Raw genomic sequence first — 24,846 nt, 5'->3', positions numbered from 1 at the left:
GTTAGGAAATGTGAATTACGTTTTCCAGAATGCCAAAAAGGTGTCAATTTTGTTGAAAAAATAGAAATAAAAAGTCGTCAATGCCTTTTGACGAGTTATAATATCCTCAATTGAGGTCATTTAATCTTCAAACCGCTACTAAACAAGTGGTTATACACTTGGTATAATAGTTGAGTGTTTTGAGATTAAAAAAACAACTTCTTGACAGATCCCCGGACCAGATCAGTTGAGTTGCTCCCACTAGGATTGCTTCTCTAAAGGGGTACCCCGAAATGGGGGTACCCAGAACGGGCATTCCTTCCTGGTTGCTAACTTTGCAATCTGAGGGCTGAAATACTACAATACAAGTTGAGAGGCCCAAGGGTGGCTGAGAACCCTTCCTCACTCACGCCATCAATAAGATAAAAAAACTGAGAAGAAGATCCATGGTGGACAGAACAAATAATCATGATTTAGGAGTGTGCAGCTCTTTCTGCTTGCAACTGAAGGAATCATGATTTGTTCCGGAAAGAAGTGTCATGGATAGGTGATATATATAGGATTTTAGAAGTCAGACCAGAGAAACATCTCGGAAATTTTTTCAATAGAATCTAGAATCTACAAATCAATCTTCGGTGCAAGTTGCAGAAATTACTATGTGCTAACCAAATACAACTAAGGTTGCACAATAAGGACCCCAAAATCAAACAGAAACGACTAATCTCAAAACATCTAAACAAGTAGTTTGGATGAACATTGAATCAGAATTCCTCTTACTAAATAACAATGTCACGTGTTGTTGACAACACTTCCTTCCACCCATCATCATACTGTCTTCAGAGTGACTACCACAGTTGATAAAAACAACCAAATTGCTTAGTCCAAAACTAACTAAAGAACAGGCTGAAAGCCAAATTTAAGCATATGAAGAAGGGGACATTGGATGAAACAGAAACTTCCCTCGCATAAGGGAAACTCACTAAACGAAATTGTCAAAATGCCCAATCTGCATTGCATATGAAACCACCACATTGGCTGATACCCATAACAAGCAAGCAATTCGCAGAATCTACCAAACTAAAGTTACCTCAGCATGAAAATACAAGTTACCGCTTAGTTTGTACTAACCTCCTTGAATTAAGCATCAGCATTTTTGCGGGGATCCTTGGAAAGGCAAACTCCGGGGTGATAAGCGGTGCTGCGGCGGCGTGTCCTGGAGGGAAGAATGTTGTCCAAATCGACCTCTGCAAGGGGATCTTCAGAGAGATCGCTGCTGTTTCCGTCAGATTCACCACCACCACCACCGTCGTCGTCACTCGAATCATCATCGTCAGACTCTTGAATCAATTTCCCTTTCCCCTTCTTGTCTTCTGTCAAAATACCTTTGCCCTTACGATCAATCTCTACTACTTCCCCGTTCGAATGCTCCTCGTCGAAGTCTTCATCCTCATCCTCATCGTCCTCATCTTCGTCCTCGTCGTCTTCTTGTTCGTAGTCCTCTTCTTCGTCGTCGTCTTCCTCATCGATCTTGGTCTCAGAACAGTTTTTGTCAGCAGAGGAGTTTTCCGATCTCTGCTTTTTCCCGTTATCGTCAATGTCTTGTTCGTCTACGAAGGTGAGTTCCGTTTTTCGCTTCGGAGGGATTCCGTGTGCATCATGTTGTTGTTGCTGCTGCTGCTGCTGCTGTACTTCTTCGTCTTCGTTCTTTAATTCTGCCATTACATCGACTAATTCTTCTTCTTCTTCTTCTATCTTCGACTCTCCTCCTCTAAAATTTGTAGGGTTTTGGGGGGAGTGTTCTAAGTGAAGAAAGTGAAACCAACCATTCAGGAAACGAAAAGGGCATTGATTTCGAGTCAGTGATAAGTGATTGTCTTCGCTGTTTATGACGGGCTTGGTCTTCTGAAGCAACTTGGTTCACTGGGCCGAGAGATGTTTTGGGTTGGGTTGTCTGGAACTCGAAGCATATGCCCAAATTCAACTAACAAGTAGTAACAACTAACAAGCAAGGGTCAGGTTAGTTTGGGGTCTGGAAATTATGGGCTGGTTAAATCTCAAGTTTCGATCTTAGTCACATACTGTAACTAATTAAAATATTCTACATTTCCACTCTCATTTCTCGTACTGCAATCGAGCTCTAAGTCCTCCCTCTCACGACTTTAAGTAATTTGAGATGTCAGTAAAAGACGCTTTGTGCTCGCATTCCCACACTTGTACTCAAATTATGTGATTTAAGTTTGAATAAAGTTCTCTCCATTTCGAAAATAAGTTAAGAAAATGGTTTCCCATGACGAGCCACACTTTCCATATTTTAAGATGTTACAACTTACACCAGCCCTTACAAGATTTTGGCATCATCGAAGCATCTTTGTTTTTTTTTTTTTTTTTAAACTATGAGCATTGAGCGATGATCAAGATTTTGACATCATCACCTTAATATTTGACATCATCACCTTAATATATAGGCACATATATGACTTACCATTTGCTCACCTCATGCCTTTATTTTTCGAACATGACCTAGTTTTGTTTACTACTCCCTCCGTCCCAATTTAAGTAGTCAAAATTTTTGCTTTAGATTTTCAAAATTAACCTTACAAATTATGATGTTAATTATATGAATTTAAATTGCTTATATCTTTCAATATGAATCTTAAAAAATATGAATCTTGTAAAAAGTTCACACATCTACTTTGAAACTATTTTATGGATTTGGCATTTCACAATGCCCTCAATGTTGCATATTTCCGGCTACTCCACTGTTTTTTATTGTGTGATGCTCTCGCCTGTGAAAAAGGTGTTATAAATTACCTACTGCAGTAAAAAACACATTTGAATATCTTCTTATGAATGGATTCTTTCTTAACTTCTAAGTTCTGACATGCCAACGTGTGAAAAGATATATGGGTGATAAGTAGACAATCCTCCTTTTGAATTTGCTGGTCCATCTTTATAATATCCTAAATGTGATAGTGTGGGCACGCGCCCCCGGAAATTCCATTTGTGAAATCGGGCGCGGCCCCCTTTGTGTTTGGAAAAGCGCGGCGAAACGCCTCGATTCAGAGTCGCCACTCGAGTTTTAGCGGTGAGAGCACCCAAGGAACCGAACTCGAAAACGTTTGCCACGTTTGTTTGATCTTTGAAAAGGCTTGTAGACTGGACCGTCGTCACCTTCGATATCTGAGGTTCGGAAGCCAGATTACGAGAGGGGAAGGGTTTTATGGCACCCCTCTCGCCCAATCCGGAGATCGGTCTCTACTCGGGCATTTTATAAAACATTTGCATTTTTCTCTCGTTTGATCATTTTTTAGCCAGTTAGAGCGGGGAAACAGATAATGGGGATTAAAGCACTGTAACAAGTTGCAATTATGTGACGAAATGTTTACGAATGGCTTGATTGCAATGCTAAATATAGATTGAGAACAAACACTGAGCAAACTGGACAAGTTGCAGTACGCTGCCCCGCAGGGGCGTGAGCAAGTTCTACCAGCATGCACTGGCCGAGCCACTGCATGTTGATTTGACTTGCGCACGCCACAATAAGACTGGCGTACTCCACTCATCTAGTTTCACAGTCCTTGTTTGCAACCCTCTGGGCTCTGGAAAAGGACCAGCGCACACCCAGGACAGACCATGCAGTTAAATAAGCAGGGTATATATATTTACAGACAGATGAGATGGCTTGAAGCCATGAAAATAGACAAGAGACCCCCTAAACAGAGTGGGGACAGGAAGGAGGCCAAGACTGAACTAAGATGCAAGGGCCAGCCACTGGATCCTAGCTTTAACTGCCGTACGCCAGTCATGGACTGCCGTACGCACGTTTGACTCTAATCCAGTGCTTGGCTTTTGCATCATCTGGGCTCTGGAACATGACCAGAAGGATCCCAGAGGCCTTTTAAGCAGATAAGAAGTGAGTATTGACTACTACATCTAAACAGTTCTAAATATACAGAAAGCGGTAAACTGGTTATTTAGCATGCAAGGGTGATTGACAGGAAGATAAAATGACAGAAATGGTGATCCATGATCCCCACGCCAGTAGTGCTCGTTCTACCATGACTGGCGTACGGCATATGGTTACTGGCGTGCGCCATGTATCACCTCATACGTTTGTCGTATTTTGCCAGTTTGAGGCCAGGACTAGTATTACTTACCAGCCTGGGCCTCACTGGTTCCTCTCAGGGGCCCAAAAACAGAAAGGGACACAAAGGTGGTATACCTTTTTGTTTGAGGAGTGAAGGTAGTGTTGAACTTAAAGCTTGGAGATAGAAGCCTAGATGGTGACTGGATGTCAGTAGGGTGTGTGGAAGTGGGCTGTTTTTCTTTCTCTTTCAATGGGAGAAAAAGAGATGGAGAGCAAGAAAGGAGGAAGAAGAGAGCTTTTTTCTTCTTAATGAGGCCAACCCCTTGCAAATGAATGCAAGGGGGGTATTTATAGGGGAGAGAGACTGAGATCAGTCTGGTGCTAGGGCCTGTTTGGCTGTCTTGGGGCAAGGTTGGAGCCTTCCCATGCATTAAATGCATGGGACTAGTTGATGGGGGGTGTAGGAGAGAGGGGGAGCGGGCCTGGCCGATAAAATCATCAGGGACGCTGTAGCCGACGTCAGGGTGGCAAAAAAGTCCCGCCCAAGTGGCTGAATAAAGTTGATTTGACTGGATTTGACTGGCGTGCGCCACTATTAACTGGCGTGCGCCAGTAAAAGATGGGCCACTGGTCGATGACTGACACGTGGCAGATAACTGGCATACGCCTTCAGGACACTGGCGTATGCCAATTGGGTTTTGCTGGGGCTGTTTGGCTCTGGTTTGAAGGGTTTGAAAAGGGTTTTTGAGAGAGGTTCGGAACGCTCAAAGCTCAACCACACATTTGTCCTTAAACTGTTTTCGACTAAGATCATCATTGGAAAAATAAAAGATCGATAAATAACGCTATCTGGACAGTCTAGAATGGGGTGTCTACAGATAGTCCTCTTGAATAAGTCCAAGTATGAACTATTTAGTGGTGAGATTTTCATAACTTGCCCCCTTTTACTCCCCTTCTTGACCATTTCTAAGAGCATCCGCAATGTAATAATCAAAATTGGATAACCAAAAGTTGCCATATCATCTTTTGATTATCCATTTAAGACATTGCTAAGGTTAGCAATGTAGAGGTCCACAATGTAATAATCAAAATTGGATAACCAAAACTTGACACATCACCTTTTTAAACTACAAAATTCTAAAAACTATTTTTTGACAATAATTTGAATACTCTTTTTGAAAAAAAAATAATAGTTTTTTTTTAAGAAAATAGTTTAGTGAAAAAAAAATTGAAAATAGTTTTTTTCAAAAAGAAAAAAACTGTTAGAATCCGTTTTTTTATTAAAAAATATATTATTTTTTGTGTAAAAACACTTATAATTTTTTTTTTTGTAAATACTGTTTTTTTAAAAGTTTCTGAAAAAAACAGTTTTTAAAAATATTTTTCTGGAAACATTGTTGAGAGAGAAGGTTTTTACGTAATGATGGTTGTACTTAAGTGAGAAATGTGGGGACCATTAAATTTGATTATTGGCAAAAAGGTTGCTAGTTTTGATTATTCAAAGGCCAAAATTTGATGAGTTGCTAAGTGTAACGCCCGATATTTTAAACGAATATCGACAGCATAAATTATTATTTTTCGAAAAAGATTTCTTTAGTCAACCAAATAAACACGGAAGTATCAACATAGGGATTTCTTTATTTTAACTCAAATTGAAAATACAAAACTTTTATTCAAAGGTAAATATTGGTCTGACAAGCATTGAGCCGATTTCTTATGGAAGATACTGACTAAAAAAAAAAAATTATTTAACCTTAATAAAATCTGGCAATTTATTGAAATAACTTCAAAGCGACTCTAGTCCTGATACAGATCCCAAGCATACTCGGTCTCCGCCCCTAGTATTCTTCCTGTGTCAAACTGCTCCACCATTGAATCCTGTATACTCTGGCAAATTGATCGCCGAAGCAACCGATTTACCAGGATACAAACGTATCCGTGAGTGATAATTCACTCAATAGAATAATCCTAACCCTACCAACCCCTTACTTTACAGCTAAGTCGTCTTATCACAATTCATATGGAAATAATAGAACGACCAGCATTAAATAAGTAAATCTATTAGCAAGCCTTTAAATTACCTTCTTTTGAATCTCACATTTTATAATTATACCTACACCATAGTATCCATCGTCTTACGAACTCATATTTTAAACAGAAATGATTCGTGCACAGCAAACTGTGCACAACAGCCCTTTTCTCCCGCCCCGAGTCGCACAAAGATGATCGGAGCCGCTCATTTTGTTCAAAATATGTCATTTAAGGTCTCTATGAAAAATGAGCTTCGTTCGATATAGTTAGAGGCATTAACAAAACACCCAAAAATCACTTCAGAATTTAGCCGTGACTCGGGGCGGGAGAAAAGGGCTGCTGTGCACGTAGCACAGCTCTATTTTAAATGTCCTGTTACCTTCAATATCACGAGGTATTAGTAGACTATCCACTCAATTCAGGTCCATCAGGCTGCCCTCAAGGTCCTGCTAGGCTGTCCTCAATACCTGAGGTCCTGCTTGGCCACCCTAGCAACACCGGGTCTTTCAGGCTACCCTCAAGGTCCTACCAGGCTACCCCCGATCGATACGGGGTCCTGTCAGGCTACCCCTGAGGTCCTGCTAAGCCCACAACCTTCATTTGTTTTTCCTTTTTTTCCTTTTTCATTAACAATTACAACGTCTGCAAAATTCTCATTTGAAACCACCAAGCGAACCAAGTTCTGATCCAACAAATACAACAATCAAGAATCCATAATAACGTAATCAATAAACATGATATGTTTCTATGTGAAAGCAAGCATGACAATTGATAGTGTGCAAGTAAATAATTCCTTAATATTTTATGACTAGGCCGATGCCCATACATTACTACTTGTGCAAGCAATTTTTATTAAACAAGTGACTTAACTTAACTTGTTAATGTTATTAACAAAACTAAACATGATTTCCTCGCATTATAATAACAAAAGGACAAAACTTGTTATAGTCCGAAATTCTAGAGTAAGAAACACAGGAATTAAGGTTAATATGTTATTAATACATCTGGGCTGAAATCATAAACTCAGAAAACCCAAGGGGATAAGTGTAATATCAGCATCTTCTTTTCCAAAAAAAAAAAAAAAAGCTACACATGAACAGTAACAGTTCGAAACAAAAATAGGAAAATACCGTGAGATATTGTGCAACGTTGGGATTGATTTCTCCTACTCCGAAACGTTAAACAACAATATATAAACACTTATTATACTTAGGAGAAGGTAGGATATGGATTATAATACTTTTAATCCGAACAAGGCGATTCGGTGGAGTCCGGTGGATTTTCGTTTAGTGACGAAAGATTGATATTCTAGCAGCAACTTAAAGCTGGAATAACTTGACCAAACATCTGCCGTTTTGGATGATTCTTGTGTCTCTCGCAAAGATCTTGAAACGCTCTACGACTTTCATGAAGAAGTCTAAGCCCGAAAACCACTATAAGTAGTAGAAAAATTGAAGTTTAGAAGGATCGCTAAATCTGCCTGGAAATTAGAATCCGAGAATTTTACCTAACTTTGAATGGCGATAACTCTATCAATTCTTGACCGTTTTGGGCGATTCTTGGGTCGAAATCGAAGCTCTCAACGCCCTCTATAACTTTCGTGAAGAAACTTAGGCCTAAAAGACAGCAACTAGGAGGAAACAGGGACCTGGAGACTCTGCCAAGCAGGGGTGCTTGGCAAGGGTGCTGAGCACATCTCGGCCGCCCAAAAGTGTTTTGGACGGTCCAGATGTAAAGGTACCGAACGGATTTAAAAAAAAAAAAGGAAAAGGAAAAAGATGTTTCGATCTGGGCCATCGATTCCGAGATGAACGACCGGATTGGCCGCTCGGCACCCGCTTGGTAGGGGTGCCGCTCGGCAGGGTCCCCGGGTCCGAGGAAACAGGCCGTGAATAGAGGGACGTGATATGGACGAAAATCGAAAGGGTGTGATCCATCTTTTCTTGTTTTTTTTTGTTTTTGTAGAGGACTAGGAGTGTTGTATTGTGAGAGAGGAGAGAGGTATTTATAGAGGAGAAGTATAGAGGTGGTGGAATTCGGGAGGAGAGAGAGATATAGTTTCAATAGAATTCTAATTTGCGTTTAGATACGAAGTATAAGGGAAGTATAATATGTTTCGAATACGATTTTTTTTTTTGTAATATCAAATATACACATAATAATGAAATTTAATTAATAAATCTAACTAATTATTGAATTAGTTTTAACATTTCAAATTTGTATTAAAAAAAAATAGGACAAAAATCCGGGTCGTTACACTAAGAGGTTGCTAAGTTTGGTTATTACAATGTGAGTACTTTTTTGAGCAATTATTGCTAACTTTAGCAACCTTTTGATTTTGATTATTACATTGTGGATGCTCTAAGCTTTCTTCCTCGGCTTAATTGCACTTCATTCCCACCTTGAATGACATTTGTTGAATTGTTGTAGGTAGGCGAACTTGTGAGTACCCATGGCTTAAAGCAGGGAGACTATATTATAATGTATCAAGATAATCAAAACCACAATTACGTGTGTCAGTGTGTGTGCAGTTCTAGCTAGATCTTTATAACATATATGGAAAACATTCCCAAATGAGAAAAAATTCCGTCACTTATGTTTGCTTTTTAATGATATATAGGTCATCCAAGCAAGGAAAGCTTACAATCAGCATTGACATATTGATTTTGTATTGATTGTTGTGGATGATTTTTTTTCCCTAAAGTTGTTGAGATGAATGACTCTGGTCATGAGATATATTCCTGTGAATCTCTCCACCGTGGATGATAACGAGATGCATTTTGTCTATGAAACTACCATCCCAAGTGATTATGAGACCACCTCCTCCAGGCTCCAATGACCCTATCTAGCTTTATTTAATTTTTGGAGTGGATCAATGGCCTACAACCAATGGCGGAAGTACACTTAGGCTGCACTAGGCTATAGCCTAGGTGCAATTCCTAAGAATTAAAAAAAAAAAAAAAATTATGTATAAAGTTTCGGTCCAAATGAATTTAGCCCAACCCACCATCCTCCCATTCAGCCTAGCTCAATCCACAATCCGTTTAAACAGCGTGAAAATCTTATTTGTTTGATCATTTTATTATAAATTGTCATAATTAATTTTTGTCTCTAGAGCTCTTGTAATCAAGTTTCTACTCTTTATTTGAGATCCTATAGGGTAGATACTTCATTATGAGAGTTCTAGATGAAAATATTAATTATGACTTTTTAGAACAATATGATCAAAAAAATAAGATCTTCGCACTGATTCAAACAGATTGAAAAATGGAGTACTTAATTTTTTAGATAATTTATATATTTAAAAATATGGTTAAAATTAATTATAACCATTTAGAATAATATAATCAGAAAAATAAGCTCTTGAACATATTCGAACGAATGAAAAATTGGAGCACTTAATTTTTTTGAGACTGTTTAATAATATAAGAGAAATCAAGAGAGAGAAGTGAAAAAATAATATAAAAGAAATTGTTAATGAACAGTCGTTCAGTATATATACCGAAGTATTGTAGCGAATGTATTTTACCTAAGCTTTTATCTAATTGTTGCAGGTGGATTTTCTCGGTTTTAGGTGGGTATAATAGCTAATATTTTATTTTTGCTACTCTAGTGTACGTGCTCTAAAGGAACGACAAAATAAAAAAGGAGGAAAAACTCTTTTGTACTTTTGTTTTGTTTATTTTAAAACATTTATATATTTATATACGAGTTTGCCTTCTTTTTGGTTTACATATATAAATTTTGGTTAGCCCAAGACGAAATAAATTCCTGGTTCCGCCCTTGCCTACAACTCAGATGTTGAACCTGTTGGAAGCTATGAAAAAAACAGCTAAAGTAGTGCATGGTACGTGTAAAATGAGTTCTGAACCTTTGCTCTGTTGAACTGCAAACTACCGTACCCAAACGTTTCCAGTATATACTGGAGTAGCTAACAGTTTCTCGAATTCATTGTTTTATTATTTTTAAAAACCATTGACTAAGCAAGAAGCCCGTCTAGCTCAGTTGGTAGAGCGCAAGGCTCTTAACCTTGTGGTCGTGGGTTCGAGCCCCACGGTGGGCGTTCTTAAATTTTGTATTTTTGGAGTTTAAACATAACCTCATTCAACTTTGTGTCAGTTTAGTTTATGTAGCCACCTTCTATACTTGATGTATCGTAATTTAAATATAACCTAATTGATTTTTGCCCATTAGCTACTTTTAAACACTCTACTCTCTTTTCTTCTTTTTCCTTCTTTCATCTTTTTCATGCTTTGAATTTTGAAGTTCATTATATACCACCATAATCTGTTAGTTGAAACTCTATAATCTCTTGCTATTCACATTCAAATGTGCAGTGGTGATTTGGCTCAGTTTATTTATTGCCTCTACACGAGCATCAAACTGGTAGCCTTGCTTAAAAGCAGGAGATTCTGAAACATTTCCATGAACTATAATTTGGAAAATGTTAGCTCTGAGAAAAAGCAAAACTATGTAAAAGTGAATTGACGAACATTACAGACCGGTAAATCACATGTTTGTTATAGCAAATAGGAAGAATGTACTTCACCAACTCTGAGACCCTTCTCCTCAGTGGAGAGCAGATTATAGGGGATTGACTGAAACAGTACAACATAAGAACACTCTAAATAGAAGGGAAAAAAAATGCACTTACAAGAAGAAGCAAAAGAAAAAGGACCACCTGTCGTTACACATTCACATAAATAACAAGCTTGCTAACCCTACTTGATATGCATTGGAAAAATACGAGCACAAGCTGAATCCAACTTGTATTATAATTTAGAGGAGTCCTTAATCAGAACATGGCTCAACTGACAGCCACCCACCCACCACCAGGAACTTCAAAGAAGGCATAAAACCAAATGAGCAGGAATTGAACTTGCAAGCTAACCCAATTCATTGAGTGTTTAGCTTAGTTCATCTATGTCAGGGGTTCAACTCTTGACCACATTCCCTAAACCTCTAACGTCCTAGGTTGTGTTGATTTGTTTGGTCGCAGAGAGAGAGAGAGAGAGAGAGAGAGAGAGAGAGAGAGAGCTGAAGAATGGCGACTAGTATAAAAGTGGAAACATGAATACCTCATATTCCTTCCAATGGCCAAAAACCAGACCTACACACAAATTGTCAGATGGACAAAACTAATGTATGAACCCAAACCTTCCATTATTTCTTCATCTTTCCAGATATAGAAACTTTGAATTTGTTTCTAATCTAGCAACCAGACCGTGCCCCACATTTCGAAATTAAGGCTAGTGTCATCCTCACAATATATCCAAGTTAATGGAAAAGAAACTGTAAAGAATTTCAGGTGCAAAGAATACTCTCGAAAGCTTAGAGGCCATACAAGCAGCACCAGCTATATGCTATGTTGGTTGACCCTTTGGAGAGCTATTATCTCTGGTTCATTGATGAACAAACTATCCACATTGGCTCTAGAACTATGCAAGCTCAGTAGCAGGTTTAGCAGCAGCAGGAGCAACACCACCAGTGGTTGGCCTAGACATCACATGATTCTCCATCAGAATATATGATCCAATTAAGATGCACACAAGATAAGCAATGGGAACTTACAGCCCAACGAAAACTTTGAAGGCATCATATATTCCCCACTGGGCTCCAGTGAGAGTTCTGATCATGACAATATGAAAAGGAAGACCCTGAGTAAAGAGACCCCAGAGCCCAAGCTGCTTCACTGCCTAAACAACAAAGAGAAATTAAATATGCATGGGTAGCAAAGTACATACAGGCCAAAACTATTCCCCAGGATAAGGGGGTCAGTACATGAAAACAAATGTCCAATTCCCCCTACCCATGCATGTTTGTTCGCACAAATTAGTCCCAGGATAGGAAATCTAGATTGGCACTCACATCCCCCGTACAATGGCTTAATGCAGGGGTGGGAGTCCGTCTATGGCGGAAGGCTAATTATGAAATTGCCTTCTCCGAATTTGAAGTCTCTGGATTTAACATCTGGGGATTCCTTTTCCTGCCCTATCCTATTCTGTGGAACAGAGGTGGCCATAGTGAATGGAAGGGCAAGATTCTCTCAAATATATTGAAAAATATCACGAACATCACCAACAGTTGCCCCTTGGCACTGTTAAGGAAAGAGACAAGATTATCAGCGGGATGAGAAAGTACTATTGCACAGAAAACACCAGCAACATATCCACCAGCAAAGCTAACAGCAAGCTGCAGGGGTTTGCTGCACTCATTTTTCGGAGTGGGGATGGCATACTTGTAGAGCAGCTCTACAATGGTCTCAAAGGAGGCAAACTTCATCATCGTATCTGCAAAATAACCAACTTTATTTTCAGAGATCCAAGAACTTGCTAAGTACGGTTGTGACTAGAAATTAAAGACCCACCATAACCTGTACAAATCAGACAGAAATTAAGATAGTAACTCGTAGTCATAACTAATATCAGGGTTTGCTTACACGGAATTTGATGACCCCACAGAGGAACAAGTCCCTTGTACAACCTACACGGGTTGGAAAAAATGTAAACTGCACCTTTATGTTTTAGCAAGCAACTACAAAATATTCTGGCAAATAGCTTTTTAAATGTAAACGAAATATTTCACAAGCATACCCAAGAAGGCCTCCAGATTTAACAAGCTTAGGAAATCCATCAGATAGTCCTCTTGTAAAACCAGGTTGAGTCTGAACACGAACCTTGACTGCCTCAAAGGGGCAAAGAGCAATATCTGCAATAAACTCTGCAGATGCCGAGGCAGCAAGGTAGATTAGAGTTTTGTATTTCGATACATACTCTGGTCCAGCTATGTCAGAGTAGTACTTTTTGAAATACTCATAGAAGCCAAACTTGCAGGCAGCCTGAGCACTATAACCAATCAGCATAGGCGCCCATCCTCTGAAGAGGCCCCTGACACCCTGCTCCTTCAACAACACTAGAAATCCAGACAAGATGCTCTTGTACTTAGAAGGGTCAATCTAGTGAAACAATGCATGGGTTAATCTGCTTGCTCGAGGAAAGAACATGTGAAATTCGTAAAATCAAACACAACTCCTTCATGCACAAATACACAAAACTAAATCGTGATTGATGAATTTCCTCGAGAGGATGAGAGCACCCTAATGAACTAACCAAAAACTCGACATGAAACCATAAAGAAGGAAGAAGGGAAAGGATAGTGTTTCAGTATTATCTTATGTAAAGCCAGAAACAAAAATGATTATCACAATGAAAAAATAAAGAATATCATCAACAACAGGAATTGCTATCTCAGAATCACTATGCATTGAAGCTGAGAAGCATGAGCAAAACAAATTCAACAGATTTTGTTACCTATATAATGAAAGGGTAGAAAAACAGGATTGCATCTTGCTTCAATTAACATAGTTTTGCTAGCTAATTGTGGGAACTGGCAAAGTTGCAGCTAAAATTCCTTCTTTTTTTTTGGAAGGCAAATCGTCATTAAGAAATCCAAAGCGGATCAGAGAAACAAGAATAACAGGATTACAGGGAAGGACTTAAACAAAGCCCACCTAAGTCTACTAGACTTGCAAGCACACCACAAGCAAACACAGAGACTAATCCAAGCTGAAATAGACATCTCTGAACCCTAAGAATTCCTAACAAAGACTGCAAGAGAGGCTGACTCATCCGTGTACAGTTGAATTTTCAGCAATCGTGTAGGGTTTGTTGTAGGAATCTTGAAGGGATCACTGATCATTATTCCCCCATAATAACACACTGGATCATTCGCCTGAGAATAAGCCGACTCCAGGACCACCAGACACCAGCGCAAGGCCAGCCACGACAGAAAACGACCAGACAGACAGCCTTCCGGTTCCATGGACTACTGTCCTGTTAGCTAATTGTGGGAACTAGCAAAGTCGCAGCCAAAATACCTTATAAACACCTTGTAGCAATACATTTAGCTACAATTTATGCTTATTTCAAGGAGAGAGACACAAAAATCAATGCAAGAATGGCATAGGAAGACGGCCTAGATTAAAAAAGAATTTAGATACTACTCCATATTTTAAAAAGTTAAGCAAACAAGGGCCACACCACGGAGTATTACATTTGATTTGAGGAATAGATGAAAGTAGGGACGGAAGTCGGACCTGCATATTACATTTGACGAGGTCAAGAGGAGTAACGGCGGTGTGAGTGAGGCCGCAGCTCAGTATTCCACCGGCAGCAGTACAGGCGGCGTAGTACTAGGGCGAGTACAGCTCTATCTTGGTTTCAGGAGGTTCGATTGGCGCTGGCATGAGAAAGCTGATGATGTTGGACGACGAGAGCCCCCCAGTTCCATTTGCACAAGGTGGTGGCGAGGGACAGAGGGTAGAGCTTGAACATTTCTCAAGAAACAGGGTTGAAGATGATGTTGAACAAGAGTAGAGGAAGCTTGGGATGAGAGATGGCCGACAATTCTCCGGAAAAGCCATGGAGAGAGAGAGAGAGAGAGAGAGAGAGGGAGAGAGAGAGAGAACAAAAGCAGCTTAATGGGTGGGTGGGTCCGTCCGAAGCTGTAACAGAAGTCGATGTGCGGTTTCCCCTGGGCTGGCCAGCCCACTTTCCGCAGTAGGGGAGGAGTAGTACCTGTATGTATGGAGTAACTCCAACGGCCGACCAAAGTGACAAACGACGCAAGCGGTGGTGATGATGTTTGCATGATCAACATATCTATATAATACGAAAACAAAGAAAATGAGTCACCGTCGGTGGTGGAAGTCACTGGCCATCCTTTTCGTGTAAAATTCTAGAGAGAGAGAGAGAGAGAGAAACAAATGTTGTCGTCACCTTTCAACGTGCTTATTAATAAACCAACAAATTAAACTACTCCTATTTAACTTCTCAAAGCATAACAAAAACTTGTCAACCAATATGTCCTTTGACTTCTTTCTCAGTTAGCGGCCCCGGAAGGACTAGAGTTCATCTGGCTATTTGGAATTCAGCTGAAAAATAAGAGCTAAGTTCACAATCATTTACTATTCAATATGCACTCATCTTCTACTCGTAGGTCCGGATAAGCCAAAACAAACAAAATACTACTAGATGGCCCAAGACTTTGGACCCATATCGGAGATCTTTGATTCGGAGCCCCGTACAGTTGACTGAGATTTGAACAAAGGATGTCATAATGACGAGTATTGATTGAGCTAGGAGATGATTAGATCAGGTGACTAAATTTCTGAGCATGGATTTAGGCAGGAAAAATGTACTTGGAGACAATGACAAGGACATCAAAATCCGCCAGTTTCCTCAACAAGGATGATGACACCAGCAACGTCTGTAATTTAGGTAAAAAAATATGGACGGAGATTCGCCTCTGGCTAGTTATGGAGGAGTATCACTTCCAAATGTCAATATAAAATCACACTTTCCAAAGCCCACTCCAATGAATAAAGAATAATTTCAGTTGAAGTGATAACAGTAACAGAATTTTATAACATGAAGGAGAATTTGCAGCAACAGGAAAAAATGGCAAGGACAGACAAGTTCCCAATGATTTACAATCTATTGATTGGAGAAGGATATATTATCAATGATATTGCTTTTCTTCCTTTAAACTTCTACATGAAGCGAGAAGCATCTCAGGTGTTGAGCCTGCACGGACTTCATCAGACTTCAGAGTTTTTTCACCTTGCTCATGATGTTCTCCCTCGCGCTAGGACTTTTGACAAGTCCTCAAATCGTATTCTGCTTGGGAGTTTTGGGTTTCATAATTTACTCCAGGGTCAAGCCAAACATTTTATTCAAGTAGTTAGGTGATTGGTGATCTGCAGATCAAACCCTCTTCTCTATGCTTCATTGTCATCCTCAAATCCCCAAAACACAATGTAGCCAATCCAAAAGTCCAACTTCTATCCAGAATTATTAAAGGAAATGCCAATGCTTCCCCAATGGTTGCTGCTAGATTGAGGAACTGAATTGCTGCTGATTCTTCTATACCTAACAAAATTGACTTGAAACCTTCAGGGACAAATATACCGGCATCTGATCATGGACGCAAAATAGGCTTAAAAACAGTTCTCCCTCAACAAGTCTGGTGAAGAGGTCAAAAATGATCACTTGGTGGCAGTTAACATTAGCTTAAGTTCCCCTTTCTTGTTCAAATATCACCAATAATCCCCACATGAACATAGCCCAAGCCTAAAATGGTGAAACCGCTTTGAATCTCTGACTACTATTTCCCGATTAACAATTTTTGAAATCAACTTAATAGCAGTATGGCAGTCACCACAAACCCTAAGATTCTTAATGACCTGGACTGTGGTGCCAGGAACTGTACTCATTAGTCCAAAGGCTACTGCCAACTTTTCACTGTGAACTCTTAGCGTCATTTCCTTCTCTTCCTCGTCCACGTCATGGAGAACTGAGGTCATATTGGGTACATACCCGACTTCTTGCAGCTTCAGAGTTAATTTTTCCCAGTATTCGTATATCTTCTCATGTTGAGGATGCTCTTTATCGCCAACCAAAAACACATGAATCCTACCTTTAACTTCAACCAAACTGAAACCAGGTGGTTTAACCAGTCCATGATTCTTCATCAATATTCTCATCCTTTCTACGTCTTTCCACCTTCCAGCATCAGCATATACATTTGCAAGCAAGACATAGTACCCACAATTACTTGCGTCCAATTGAAACAATTTCCTTGCGGAAATCTCTGCAAGCTCCACGTTCTTGTGAATCCTACATGCTGCAAGAAGAGAGCCCCAAACCACAAAATCAGGTCTGACCTTCATTTCATTGATCAAATCATAAGCCTCCTTAAGAAAACCAGCACGGCCAAGTAGATCGACCATGCACCCATAATGTTCCAATCCCGGTTCTATACGAAATTTGTTCTCCATGGTTCTAAACCAATGCCAGCCTTCATCCACTAGACCAGCATGGCTACAAGATGCTAGAACTGACACAAAAGTTATATAATTAGGTTTGACCCTCGTCCTTATCATCTCATTGAAGACTTCCAAAGCTTCCCTCACACAGCCGTGCATGCCATAACCAGCAACCAAAGCTGTCCAAGATTTCACATTCTTCTCCTTCATGCGGTCAAAAACTCTCCTGGCCATCTGTACTCTCCCACATTTGCAATACATGTCGACGATTGAAGTTCCCACGAAAACATCCTCTTCCAAGCCCATCTTTATCACCTATAAAATGAAGTACATGGGAGATCATTACACACAAGTTAGGACTAGGAGAATTGCACCGTGCTGATAATGTTATGATGACCATGCTAGGCTTGCAATATTGACCAAATTCACATATCAAAAAGTACTAGTATTTGAAAGTAGTTAGACAAGAGAATTTGCTGATCAAAAAAAAAAAAGTAGCAGTAAGACAAGAGAACAGACTCAAAATACCTGATCATGTATACACTTGCCCACTTGAAGAGCCCCCGAATGTGCACAGGCTAACAAAATAGCAGACAAAGTTACGGCATTATAGCTGACATCTCCATCCCATACCATGTCATGAAAAATTTGCAGTGCCTCTGCTGACAACCCGTTCTGCGCATATACTGCAATCATCGAATTCCAGGACACATCATCCCTTGCAATCATCCGATCAAACACCTTTCTAGACACCCCTACGTCACCGCACTTGGCATACGCATCCATCAAAGTATTCCCAACAACCAAATTGTCCTCAAAGCCCCTCTTTATCACAAACCCATGAACCCCTTCAGTAACGCTCTTCCCTGAAACACGAGAACATGCTGATAGAACTGAAACCATAGCTACTGAATCTATGCACACTTCTTTTACTCCCTCAAAACCACTCTGTTCGATCAAGAACTTTTTGAAAAGTAATAAAGCTCCGGCGGCATTGTCATTTTGGACATACCCAGTGATCATTGAAGTCCAAGAAACGACATTTCTGTGCGGAATTTCATCGAACAGTGTCCTTGCGTCCTGCAATTGGCCACACTTAGAGTACATGTCAATGAGAGCAGAGGATACAAAGAGGTCCAATTCAAAGCCGAAGACCAAAGCTTGTTGGTGGGCTTGTTTGCCCGAATGGAGATCGGAGAGAGCGGAGCAGGATTTGATGGCGCAAGGGAAGGTGGAACGGTCCGGCTTGAGAGAGAGCTTTTGCATGGAGGCGAAGGCTCGGAGGGCTTCTACGGAGTCGCCGCCCCGAGCCAACTCGGCGATGACCGAGTTCCATGAGGAGACGCTGGTTTTATCTACGTATTTGTTGAACAAGGTTGTGAGGTTCTTGGAACAACTGGTTGAATAGCGCCGGGGCCGGTAGAGCTCGCCACGAATAGTGAGTAGAGATGTACTTGAATTTACAATCCTCATTCACACGTTTATGATTAATAATTGATTATTGTTGATAGCTAAGCTTATCTCTCTTCTCATGCTTATTAATCTGAGGAGGAGTAGTATATATATATATATATATTTTTTTTTTGGTGAGGATTTGAACATTCAGTTTAACTGAATGATAATACTCCATAAAACAAGTTAACAACCACCGGACAAAAGGTGAATAATAATAGTGACTTGCTAATCTCCATTTTTAGCTTTAAATTTCAAAAAGGTATAAAATTAGATTAAGAGCAGCGCCGGATCAAAAAAAAAAAAAAAATTATTCATGACAGATTTTTTTGTAAGGCCCACCACGGATCTCACATAAACGATCCGAGTTGTGCATTTTTGTCTGTGTGGGTAGCAGCTTTCTATGGACATGGATGCGAATCGACCATCTAAGTACCATCTTTCTCTTGGCCCCGTTTCACTTAAGTTTTTATTTTTTAAGTATTTATTTTCTGCTTTACGAGACAAGTCATTTTCTAACAATATATCACCTTTAATTAAAAAAATAAGTATTTGTTTTTCAAAATAATACTACGATTTTCTGAGTATTTAATTGCTAAATTAGTGTGGTAAGTAATCATGTAGACACCGAGCTTTCATTCTCAGATGAATCAATGTGAGGAAAGCAGTTGAAGAAGGGAGAGGATAGTCCAGATCTGGACAAAATAAGGGGCTTCAATATTGAAATCATGATTACCATATCTCAGCATATATAAAGAAAGGAAGGAGTGAGTGCTAAATAACTCCACATAAAAAAGCGAATGGAAAAACTCCCCACTCTGTTATTGAATACATCTGATGTGCTCAAAGACCCGAGAACTACTGTCCAAACACCAAATACACCACCAGCAGACCAAATATAGCAATGCTGCTCTCAACCTCAGGCGAACCAGCACAACTCTTCCCAATAAACTCTCCTGAACTTGAAATCGGCACAAGTGCCCCTACACTTGGAGCTACCGCTGCCGCTTCTGGAGGTTGATGGACACGAGGAGATGGGAAAAAAGAGGTCATGTTGGGTGCAGTCGCATAGGGCATAACAGACGGAGAAGCTGAAATAGTTGTAGGCAAATTTTCTGATAACAGGGGATTCAATTTGGCAAAGAAGATAATGAGAATGGATAAGATACCAGAGAATTTGGAGAGAGTAGCCATGGAGATCTAAAAGTTTTAGCTGACAGCTGTGGTGGGAATGTATGATTGAGAGACCACCTGTTTTTTACCCTGACTGATATAATAATGGATATCACGGGATTGACAGTGTCATTGCTTGCTTATTTATGGCATCTGTTTTGTCTCTCTTGGTTTGTCTGGTGGTGAATAATCAGGTATATAAAGATCATATTCTTTGGGTTTGTGAGAGTAGCCATGGTGGACTGAATGCCCACAAAGAGAGTAGTTCTTTCCCACGCTGAAAAGATGCTAAACGTTTATCACACATGATTAATCATCAACCAATGCCCAAAAAAGCCGCTTGAAGATTGTATTAAGCAGAAATCAAACTTCCAGAGGACCGAAACAAATTCCTTATATGCGAAATAAGCAAATATGTCTCTCACTCAAAATCAAAAATTATTGTTAAGGTTACAAATTGAAAGAATCACCCAGGACCAAGATCCAAACTCTGGGATTAGTTATAGTAATTGTCATGCATTCTCTCTCCTTGTTTCTGATGACATATTTGAAGAATCATTTTCTTCTGCGGAGGTGGTCACCCGGAAATAAATCTGAAGTGGTCACAAAGAGCACAAGCATTCCTACCGTGTGAAGCAGCCCTTGCAGAGTTCACTGCAAAATTAGTAGTCTTTTTCCCCTTTGGATAATGATTCTCAAAATGCTCCGACTAGAGAAGCCTAAGATGTGCAGTATCGTTCAATCTCTTAATCTGCCAACCCGTCTTCCAAGAATGTTGCAACACTGTTACGGAAGAATCTTCTATGCAGATCCTATGAGAGATTGCCGGGCTGCACCCAAGGAGGCCAGTTACAAGACATTTGATTGGCACCGAGTGAGAGAAAACGCCAATAGAAGAAGATACACAAGATGAGGAACTCCTGACATTCATTTCGTTAAGACAGTTTTGGGTTGGGGGCTCTCGAGGAGACATTTCGTCATCAGCCTCATGATCTCCAGTTGTGGTGACAATTTGTAGCCTGCTCTTACCGGACTTCTTCTTTGGGAAACTACTTTGCCGCTGCCTGTGAAGCAAGTCCCATTGGGGTGGAGGGAGAGAAGGTCCATCCCGGTCATGAATGGAGTTTGTGGGAGTGTGAGAAGTGTGGCGCGAAAACTCTTGGCTCTCATTCTGAGAGGGTGGGGAGAAATCTGATCTGAATTTTTCAGGCAGTCCGAGAACTGTCCCGTTTAAGAACTGGACCATTCGGAATTCCACCTGCCTCAGTGATTCCCCTGATGGCGCAGAGAAATCAGGCTGGAACCTGTCCATTAAGCTCATTATTTCAGGGGTGTAAACTTCTGATTGGTGACAGCCCTCCCAATGTCCCTGACTCATATCCACAAGTGCATCAGAGGACTGAATTTGTTCCTCTGCAAGTTTCATCTCCTGTATGGTATAAGGGGTGGACATTTAGATCAAATAAAGCTAACAAGTACTAGATGTCAAATGGTAGCAATTTGTATGATAACACAACCCCATGTCATATTCAACTGATCATGTCATAACCACGTATGAAAAGAAAAAGCAATAAATCACAGTTGTTGACAATCAGTCAACTTTCCCAAATCATCCAACCAGTACCCACTAGCCGGTGATTGTCACAAAAAGATAATATATCCATAATGCCCTGATCTTCACAGCCATAAAAAAAATGTACAATATTGATTTAGCTGTGAATTATTTAAGCAGATGCCTGGCTGAAAGCAGGAGGTGAATGCCTGAATGGAGAGTGCCAACAGCATCTATCATCAAATAGCACCTAGCTGATATCCCAAGAATTACAGACACTTTTATCACAGAAGTGTTTGTGTTGGCTGTTTTGGATTTTGCCCAACACTTTGGCTCTCCACCTGAGCTAGATAAATCATGAACTGGTTGACACTTTTAAGAGGCCTCTAACAAATCTTTGAGATTTACAATTTCATACATAATCGCCTATGATGAGTAGCCCCATCGCGCTAATAGTGCAGGGTTTGCAAATTACTCATTCCCCTTGCTATAGTATTTCCCCTGTTTTTTGTGGGATTAATAGTCCAATGGCTAAAAAATCCCTCCTCTAATTGTTGCACTCAAACACCAGAAATGGAGTCCCCTACGATTTATAGTCCAACGGCTAATAAGGCCAATCAAATGGGCCCAGAGATCATACTTTTGTAGGCTGTAAGGGGTTACACTGCTCCAGAAATATTGGTGGAAGATATAGACTGAATAAGTTCGAATGAGTGCCAAAAATTGAAAATAGGCTGTGATTGTGTACTCTAAACTTCCATTTGCCACGATATCTCTAAGAAGGAGGCCCAGCCTTCAAAGATGGGCATGACAGTCTCCATGCAAATCTACAGCTTGAGCTGCTGCAAGCCTGCAACACTGCAACTAAGCTGAAAACAAAAAACATTTACAAGAAGAAATCTTCCATGGGCATTCTACCTTGTAGCTTCGCCTATTAAATGTCATCAAGACCTGCAGGCTGTAGTACATCTCAACACAATAGTGCAGGAAGATACAATCACTAGTTATGGCGATGGAACGTAGAACCCCAGTGTCACTTTAGCTAGAGCCAAAACACTCTTACACATTCAGGAGCTGTAAGTTGGAGACTTGTTACATACTTCAGTCAGCCTTCCCAAATGAAGTACAAACATCAAATGCTTGGCTAGACTAGATGAAGCGTATGTATGGAATTTATCGAAGAGTCATGTAACTTAATCCCTACACAAGATACTTATAAACCTTTTTTTTTATAAACCTATATGCTTACCTAGGGCTACATTTCATATATGCTTAACTAGGGCTACTTTTCATTTCACCAATTCCAACCATACAGTCGCAAAATATTCCCCCCAAGTGAGAGTTGATGACAAGAGGGGGCAACTTTCTAAGGAAAATAAACTCGATTGACAAATGCAACATCCATTTAACAGTGGATGTAATGAAAGAGCCTAGGAAAGAATCACGAAATTTGCCATGCTTTACTGCCAGCGAAAGAATGTGTTGCACCAAAACTATGATCAGGTGTAGCCTCATTAAAATGAAGTTCCATCAAATTGAAGGCAAAGCATAAAGTTGCCGAGAGGTGGTATTATCCCTTAACCGAGGGACTTTATTTTGGGCGCAAATGTTTCATTAGGAAATGTACTTCAGCTAATAGAAGTTTACATTTCTGAAGTGAAGAATCTGAATTATTTCTAAGCTAAATATTCCCGCTCGACACGCTCTATCCTCCACAAGATATATGTCGATTTTCAAGTCCTTATGGAGAAATGCTCAACGTGTCATCACTCTACAATATTTCTCTAGCTTGTAGATGACTAGAAGGTTCATTTCAACCTGAACAATTGAAAGGTAGTATTAATTTCAGCACTCAGCAGTAGAAACATCTGGGCTCTGGCAAACTGGATTGATTATAATTCATACCTATTTACGGATTGATCACGTTTGAACCAACAGACAGATCTACGCCCAAGATGAACAACAAATCAATTGCCGAGAAACAAATGTAACAAAATCTTTAACAAAAAAAAAAGGTAACAAAACAGACATCTACCTGACAAACTGAAACAGCAGTTGCTCGCGCCCGATCCAACGGCGATGTGTAAACAGCACTAAACCGAACCCCGCTCGATTTCAAGAAGACAGCCAAAGCTCTAGCTTGCCGCTTCCCGTTGGGCGTGAGTGCAGCCTCGGGACACCGACCAGCTATCAAATCCGGCCTTAGATTCATGTGCCAGTCTCCGTGGCTGATCAAGAACACCTCTGTATTCGTCTTCCGATCATCGTTGACCGCATCGGACGAGAAAGTGCGCGAGAATGGCGGCGGAGGGGGAGGCGGAGCCAGAACATTGTAAGGGTCCCACACCTTGATGGAAGGACCAAGACGCGGCGTGCCAAAGGAGGAGAGCTGAGGGGAGAGTGGCGATGCGGATGCGTGGCAGGGTAGCATTTCCGGCTCCTGTTCTAGAACCTTCTTCACCAAACTGTTATCTCCTCCAAATTGTCTTCTCTCTTTTTCGCCATTTTCGTCGTCCTCCTCATTTTCGTCTTCTTCTTCCTCCTCATCTTCCACCACTTGTGCGGACTGAGAAGCACCCATCTGAAAGTTTATCGTAGGTAGATGGATCTCTTTGATCAATAAAAGTTACGATCTTTTTTTATTAGATTTGAGAGCACTGCATATTGCAGCATACGATAGAATGATTTCGGGCTAAATTGATCCGCAGGTGTATATGATTATCTATGGAGATGAATAACCTAGGATTGGCGCAAAGATTGAAGCTTTATAATCAGAATATTGCAAAAAAATGCGCAAATTGTGTGCTGCTTTCTGGTATTTGCCCCCTTTTACTTCAACAGGAACAGAAAATGAGATCTGACGAGTGTATGGAACTCACTCTTTCTCTCTCTCTCTCTCTCCCCTGTGTATTTCCCGTAGGATTGGCAGAACGAATCCAATCGGCAAAAGAAACGATAAATTGCAATGACTTCCCCTAAGGTATATAAAGAATACAGATTCAGTCCACTTTCTCGAAATAACACGCCTAATCAAGTTTGTAAATTTGCAGGGTTTCGTGGCCCGGAATCGACTTGGCTTAACCAAAAGGCCTCGTTTGTAGAAGCCCCGCTCGCGAGGAGTCCCACTCGCAGTAGGGTGACTCTCATGTGCCAGTTTGTGGATCATGGTCTCCTATACTCCCTACTTAAAATCGATCATCACGTCGGTCCCTGGGCCACATTCCTAGAAAGGCTCGGCTTCAAAACTCCGCTCCATCTCATACGGCTCCTTTAGGGATGGAGGTAGGCCCAACCCAGGCTTATACAATTAAAGTTGTTTAACACAACCTCAGTCATAACACACACAAAAAGATGCAAAAGACACGATAGAGAACACCCCAAGATATTTGCCTAGTGGTTAAAGTCTAAAACTTAGGGGTTTGCTCCTTCCTAAAGTCTCAAGTTTGAAACCTTACATTGTTATCAACTCTATTAGGATCAATCCATTCGGAGTAATTGCTCAGAGTTTAGTTGGGCTCCCAGCAAGTGAGTGATAGGATTTAGCCCCCATGATTAGTCGAGATGTTTGTAAGCTGAACTGGACACCTTAGTTATAAAAAAAGAAAAGAAAATAAGACATGATAGGGAACATACTTTTCAGTGTTCAAGCTTCATTCGGTAAAAGATATTTTACGTGGCATTGTATAGCATTTTGTTTCAATGTCTTACTAGGAAAATGACTCCATTGCTCAAAGTCATGGCATCAGT

The 24,846-nt window shown here is 40.3% G+C and overlaps 4 protein-coding genes, 1 non-coding gene and 1 pseudogene across 5 annotated transcripts; 1 reads left to right on the top strand and 5 right to left on the bottom strand.

The window, feature by feature from the left end:
- Nucleotides 1-723: 723 nt before the first annotated feature.
- LOC131304212 (uncharacterized) lies at nt 724-1,854 on the bottom strand. The gene has a single exon (XM_058331361.1). The coding sequence runs from the start codon at nt 1,696-1,698 to the stop codon at nt 1,117-1,119; it is 582 nt and encodes a 193-aa protein (XP_058187344.1). The 5' UTR covers nt 1,699-1,854; the 3' UTR covers nt 724-1,116.
- An 8,233-nt stretch (nt 1,855-10,087) lies between these two features.
- TRNAK-CUU (transfer RNA lysine (anticodon CUU)) lies at nt 10,088-10,160 on the top strand. The gene has a single exon. It is a non-coding gene; the product is annotated as a tRNA-Lys (tRNA).
- A 696-nt stretch (nt 10,161-10,856) lies between these two features.
- LOC131304720 (mitochondrial phosphate carrier protein 3, mitochondrial-like) lies at nt 10,857-15,366 on the bottom strand (annotated as a pseudogene).
- Nucleotides 15,367-15,499: 133 nt separating this feature from the next.
- On the bottom strand, nt 15,500-18,475 carry LOC131304715 (pentatricopeptide repeat-containing protein At3g26782, mitochondrial). Its single transcript, XM_058332055.1, has 2 exons — nt 17,451-18,475; nt 15,500-17,237 (listed from the first exon to the last, which is right to left on the bottom strand). The coding sequence occupies exons 1-2, from the start codon at nt 18,393-18,395 to the stop codon at nt 16,194-16,196; spliced, it is 1,989 nt and encodes a 662-aa protein (XP_058188038.1). The 5' UTR covers nt 18,396-18,475; the 3' UTR covers nt 15,500-16,193.
- Nucleotides 18,476-19,070: 595 nt separating this feature from the next.
- Nucleotides 19,071-19,732, bottom strand: LOC131304718 (uncharacterized). Its single transcript, XM_058332057.1, has one exon. It carries the CDS (start codon nt 19,566-19,568, stop codon nt 19,233-19,235), a length of 336 nt encoding a protein of 111 aa, XP_058188040.1. The 5' UTR covers nt 19,569-19,732; the 3' UTR covers nt 19,071-19,232.
- Nucleotides 19,733-19,871: 139 nt separating this feature from the next.
- LOC131304717 (uncharacterized) lies at nt 19,872-24,089 on the bottom strand. Its single transcript, XM_058332056.1, has 2 exons — nt 23,135-24,089; nt 19,872-20,976 (listed from the first exon to the last, which is right to left on the bottom strand). Exons 1-2 carry the CDS (start codon nt 23,678-23,680, stop codon nt 20,257-20,259), a joined length of 1,266 nt encoding a protein of 421 aa, XP_058188039.1. The 5' UTR covers nt 23,681-24,089; the 3' UTR covers nt 19,872-20,256.
- Between the last annotated feature and the right edge of the window lie 757 nt (nt 24,090-24,846).

This window comes from Rhododendron vialii, chromosome 10a (genome assembly GCF_030253575.1).
Source record: "Rhododendron vialii isolate Sample 1 chromosome 10a, ASM3025357v1".
In the NCBI taxonomy this organism is placed as follows: Eukaryota; Viridiplantae; Streptophyta; class Magnoliopsida; order Ericales; family Ericaceae; genus Rhododendron; species Rhododendron vialii.
This window is presented reverse-complemented; position numbering and strand designations above follow the sequence as displayed.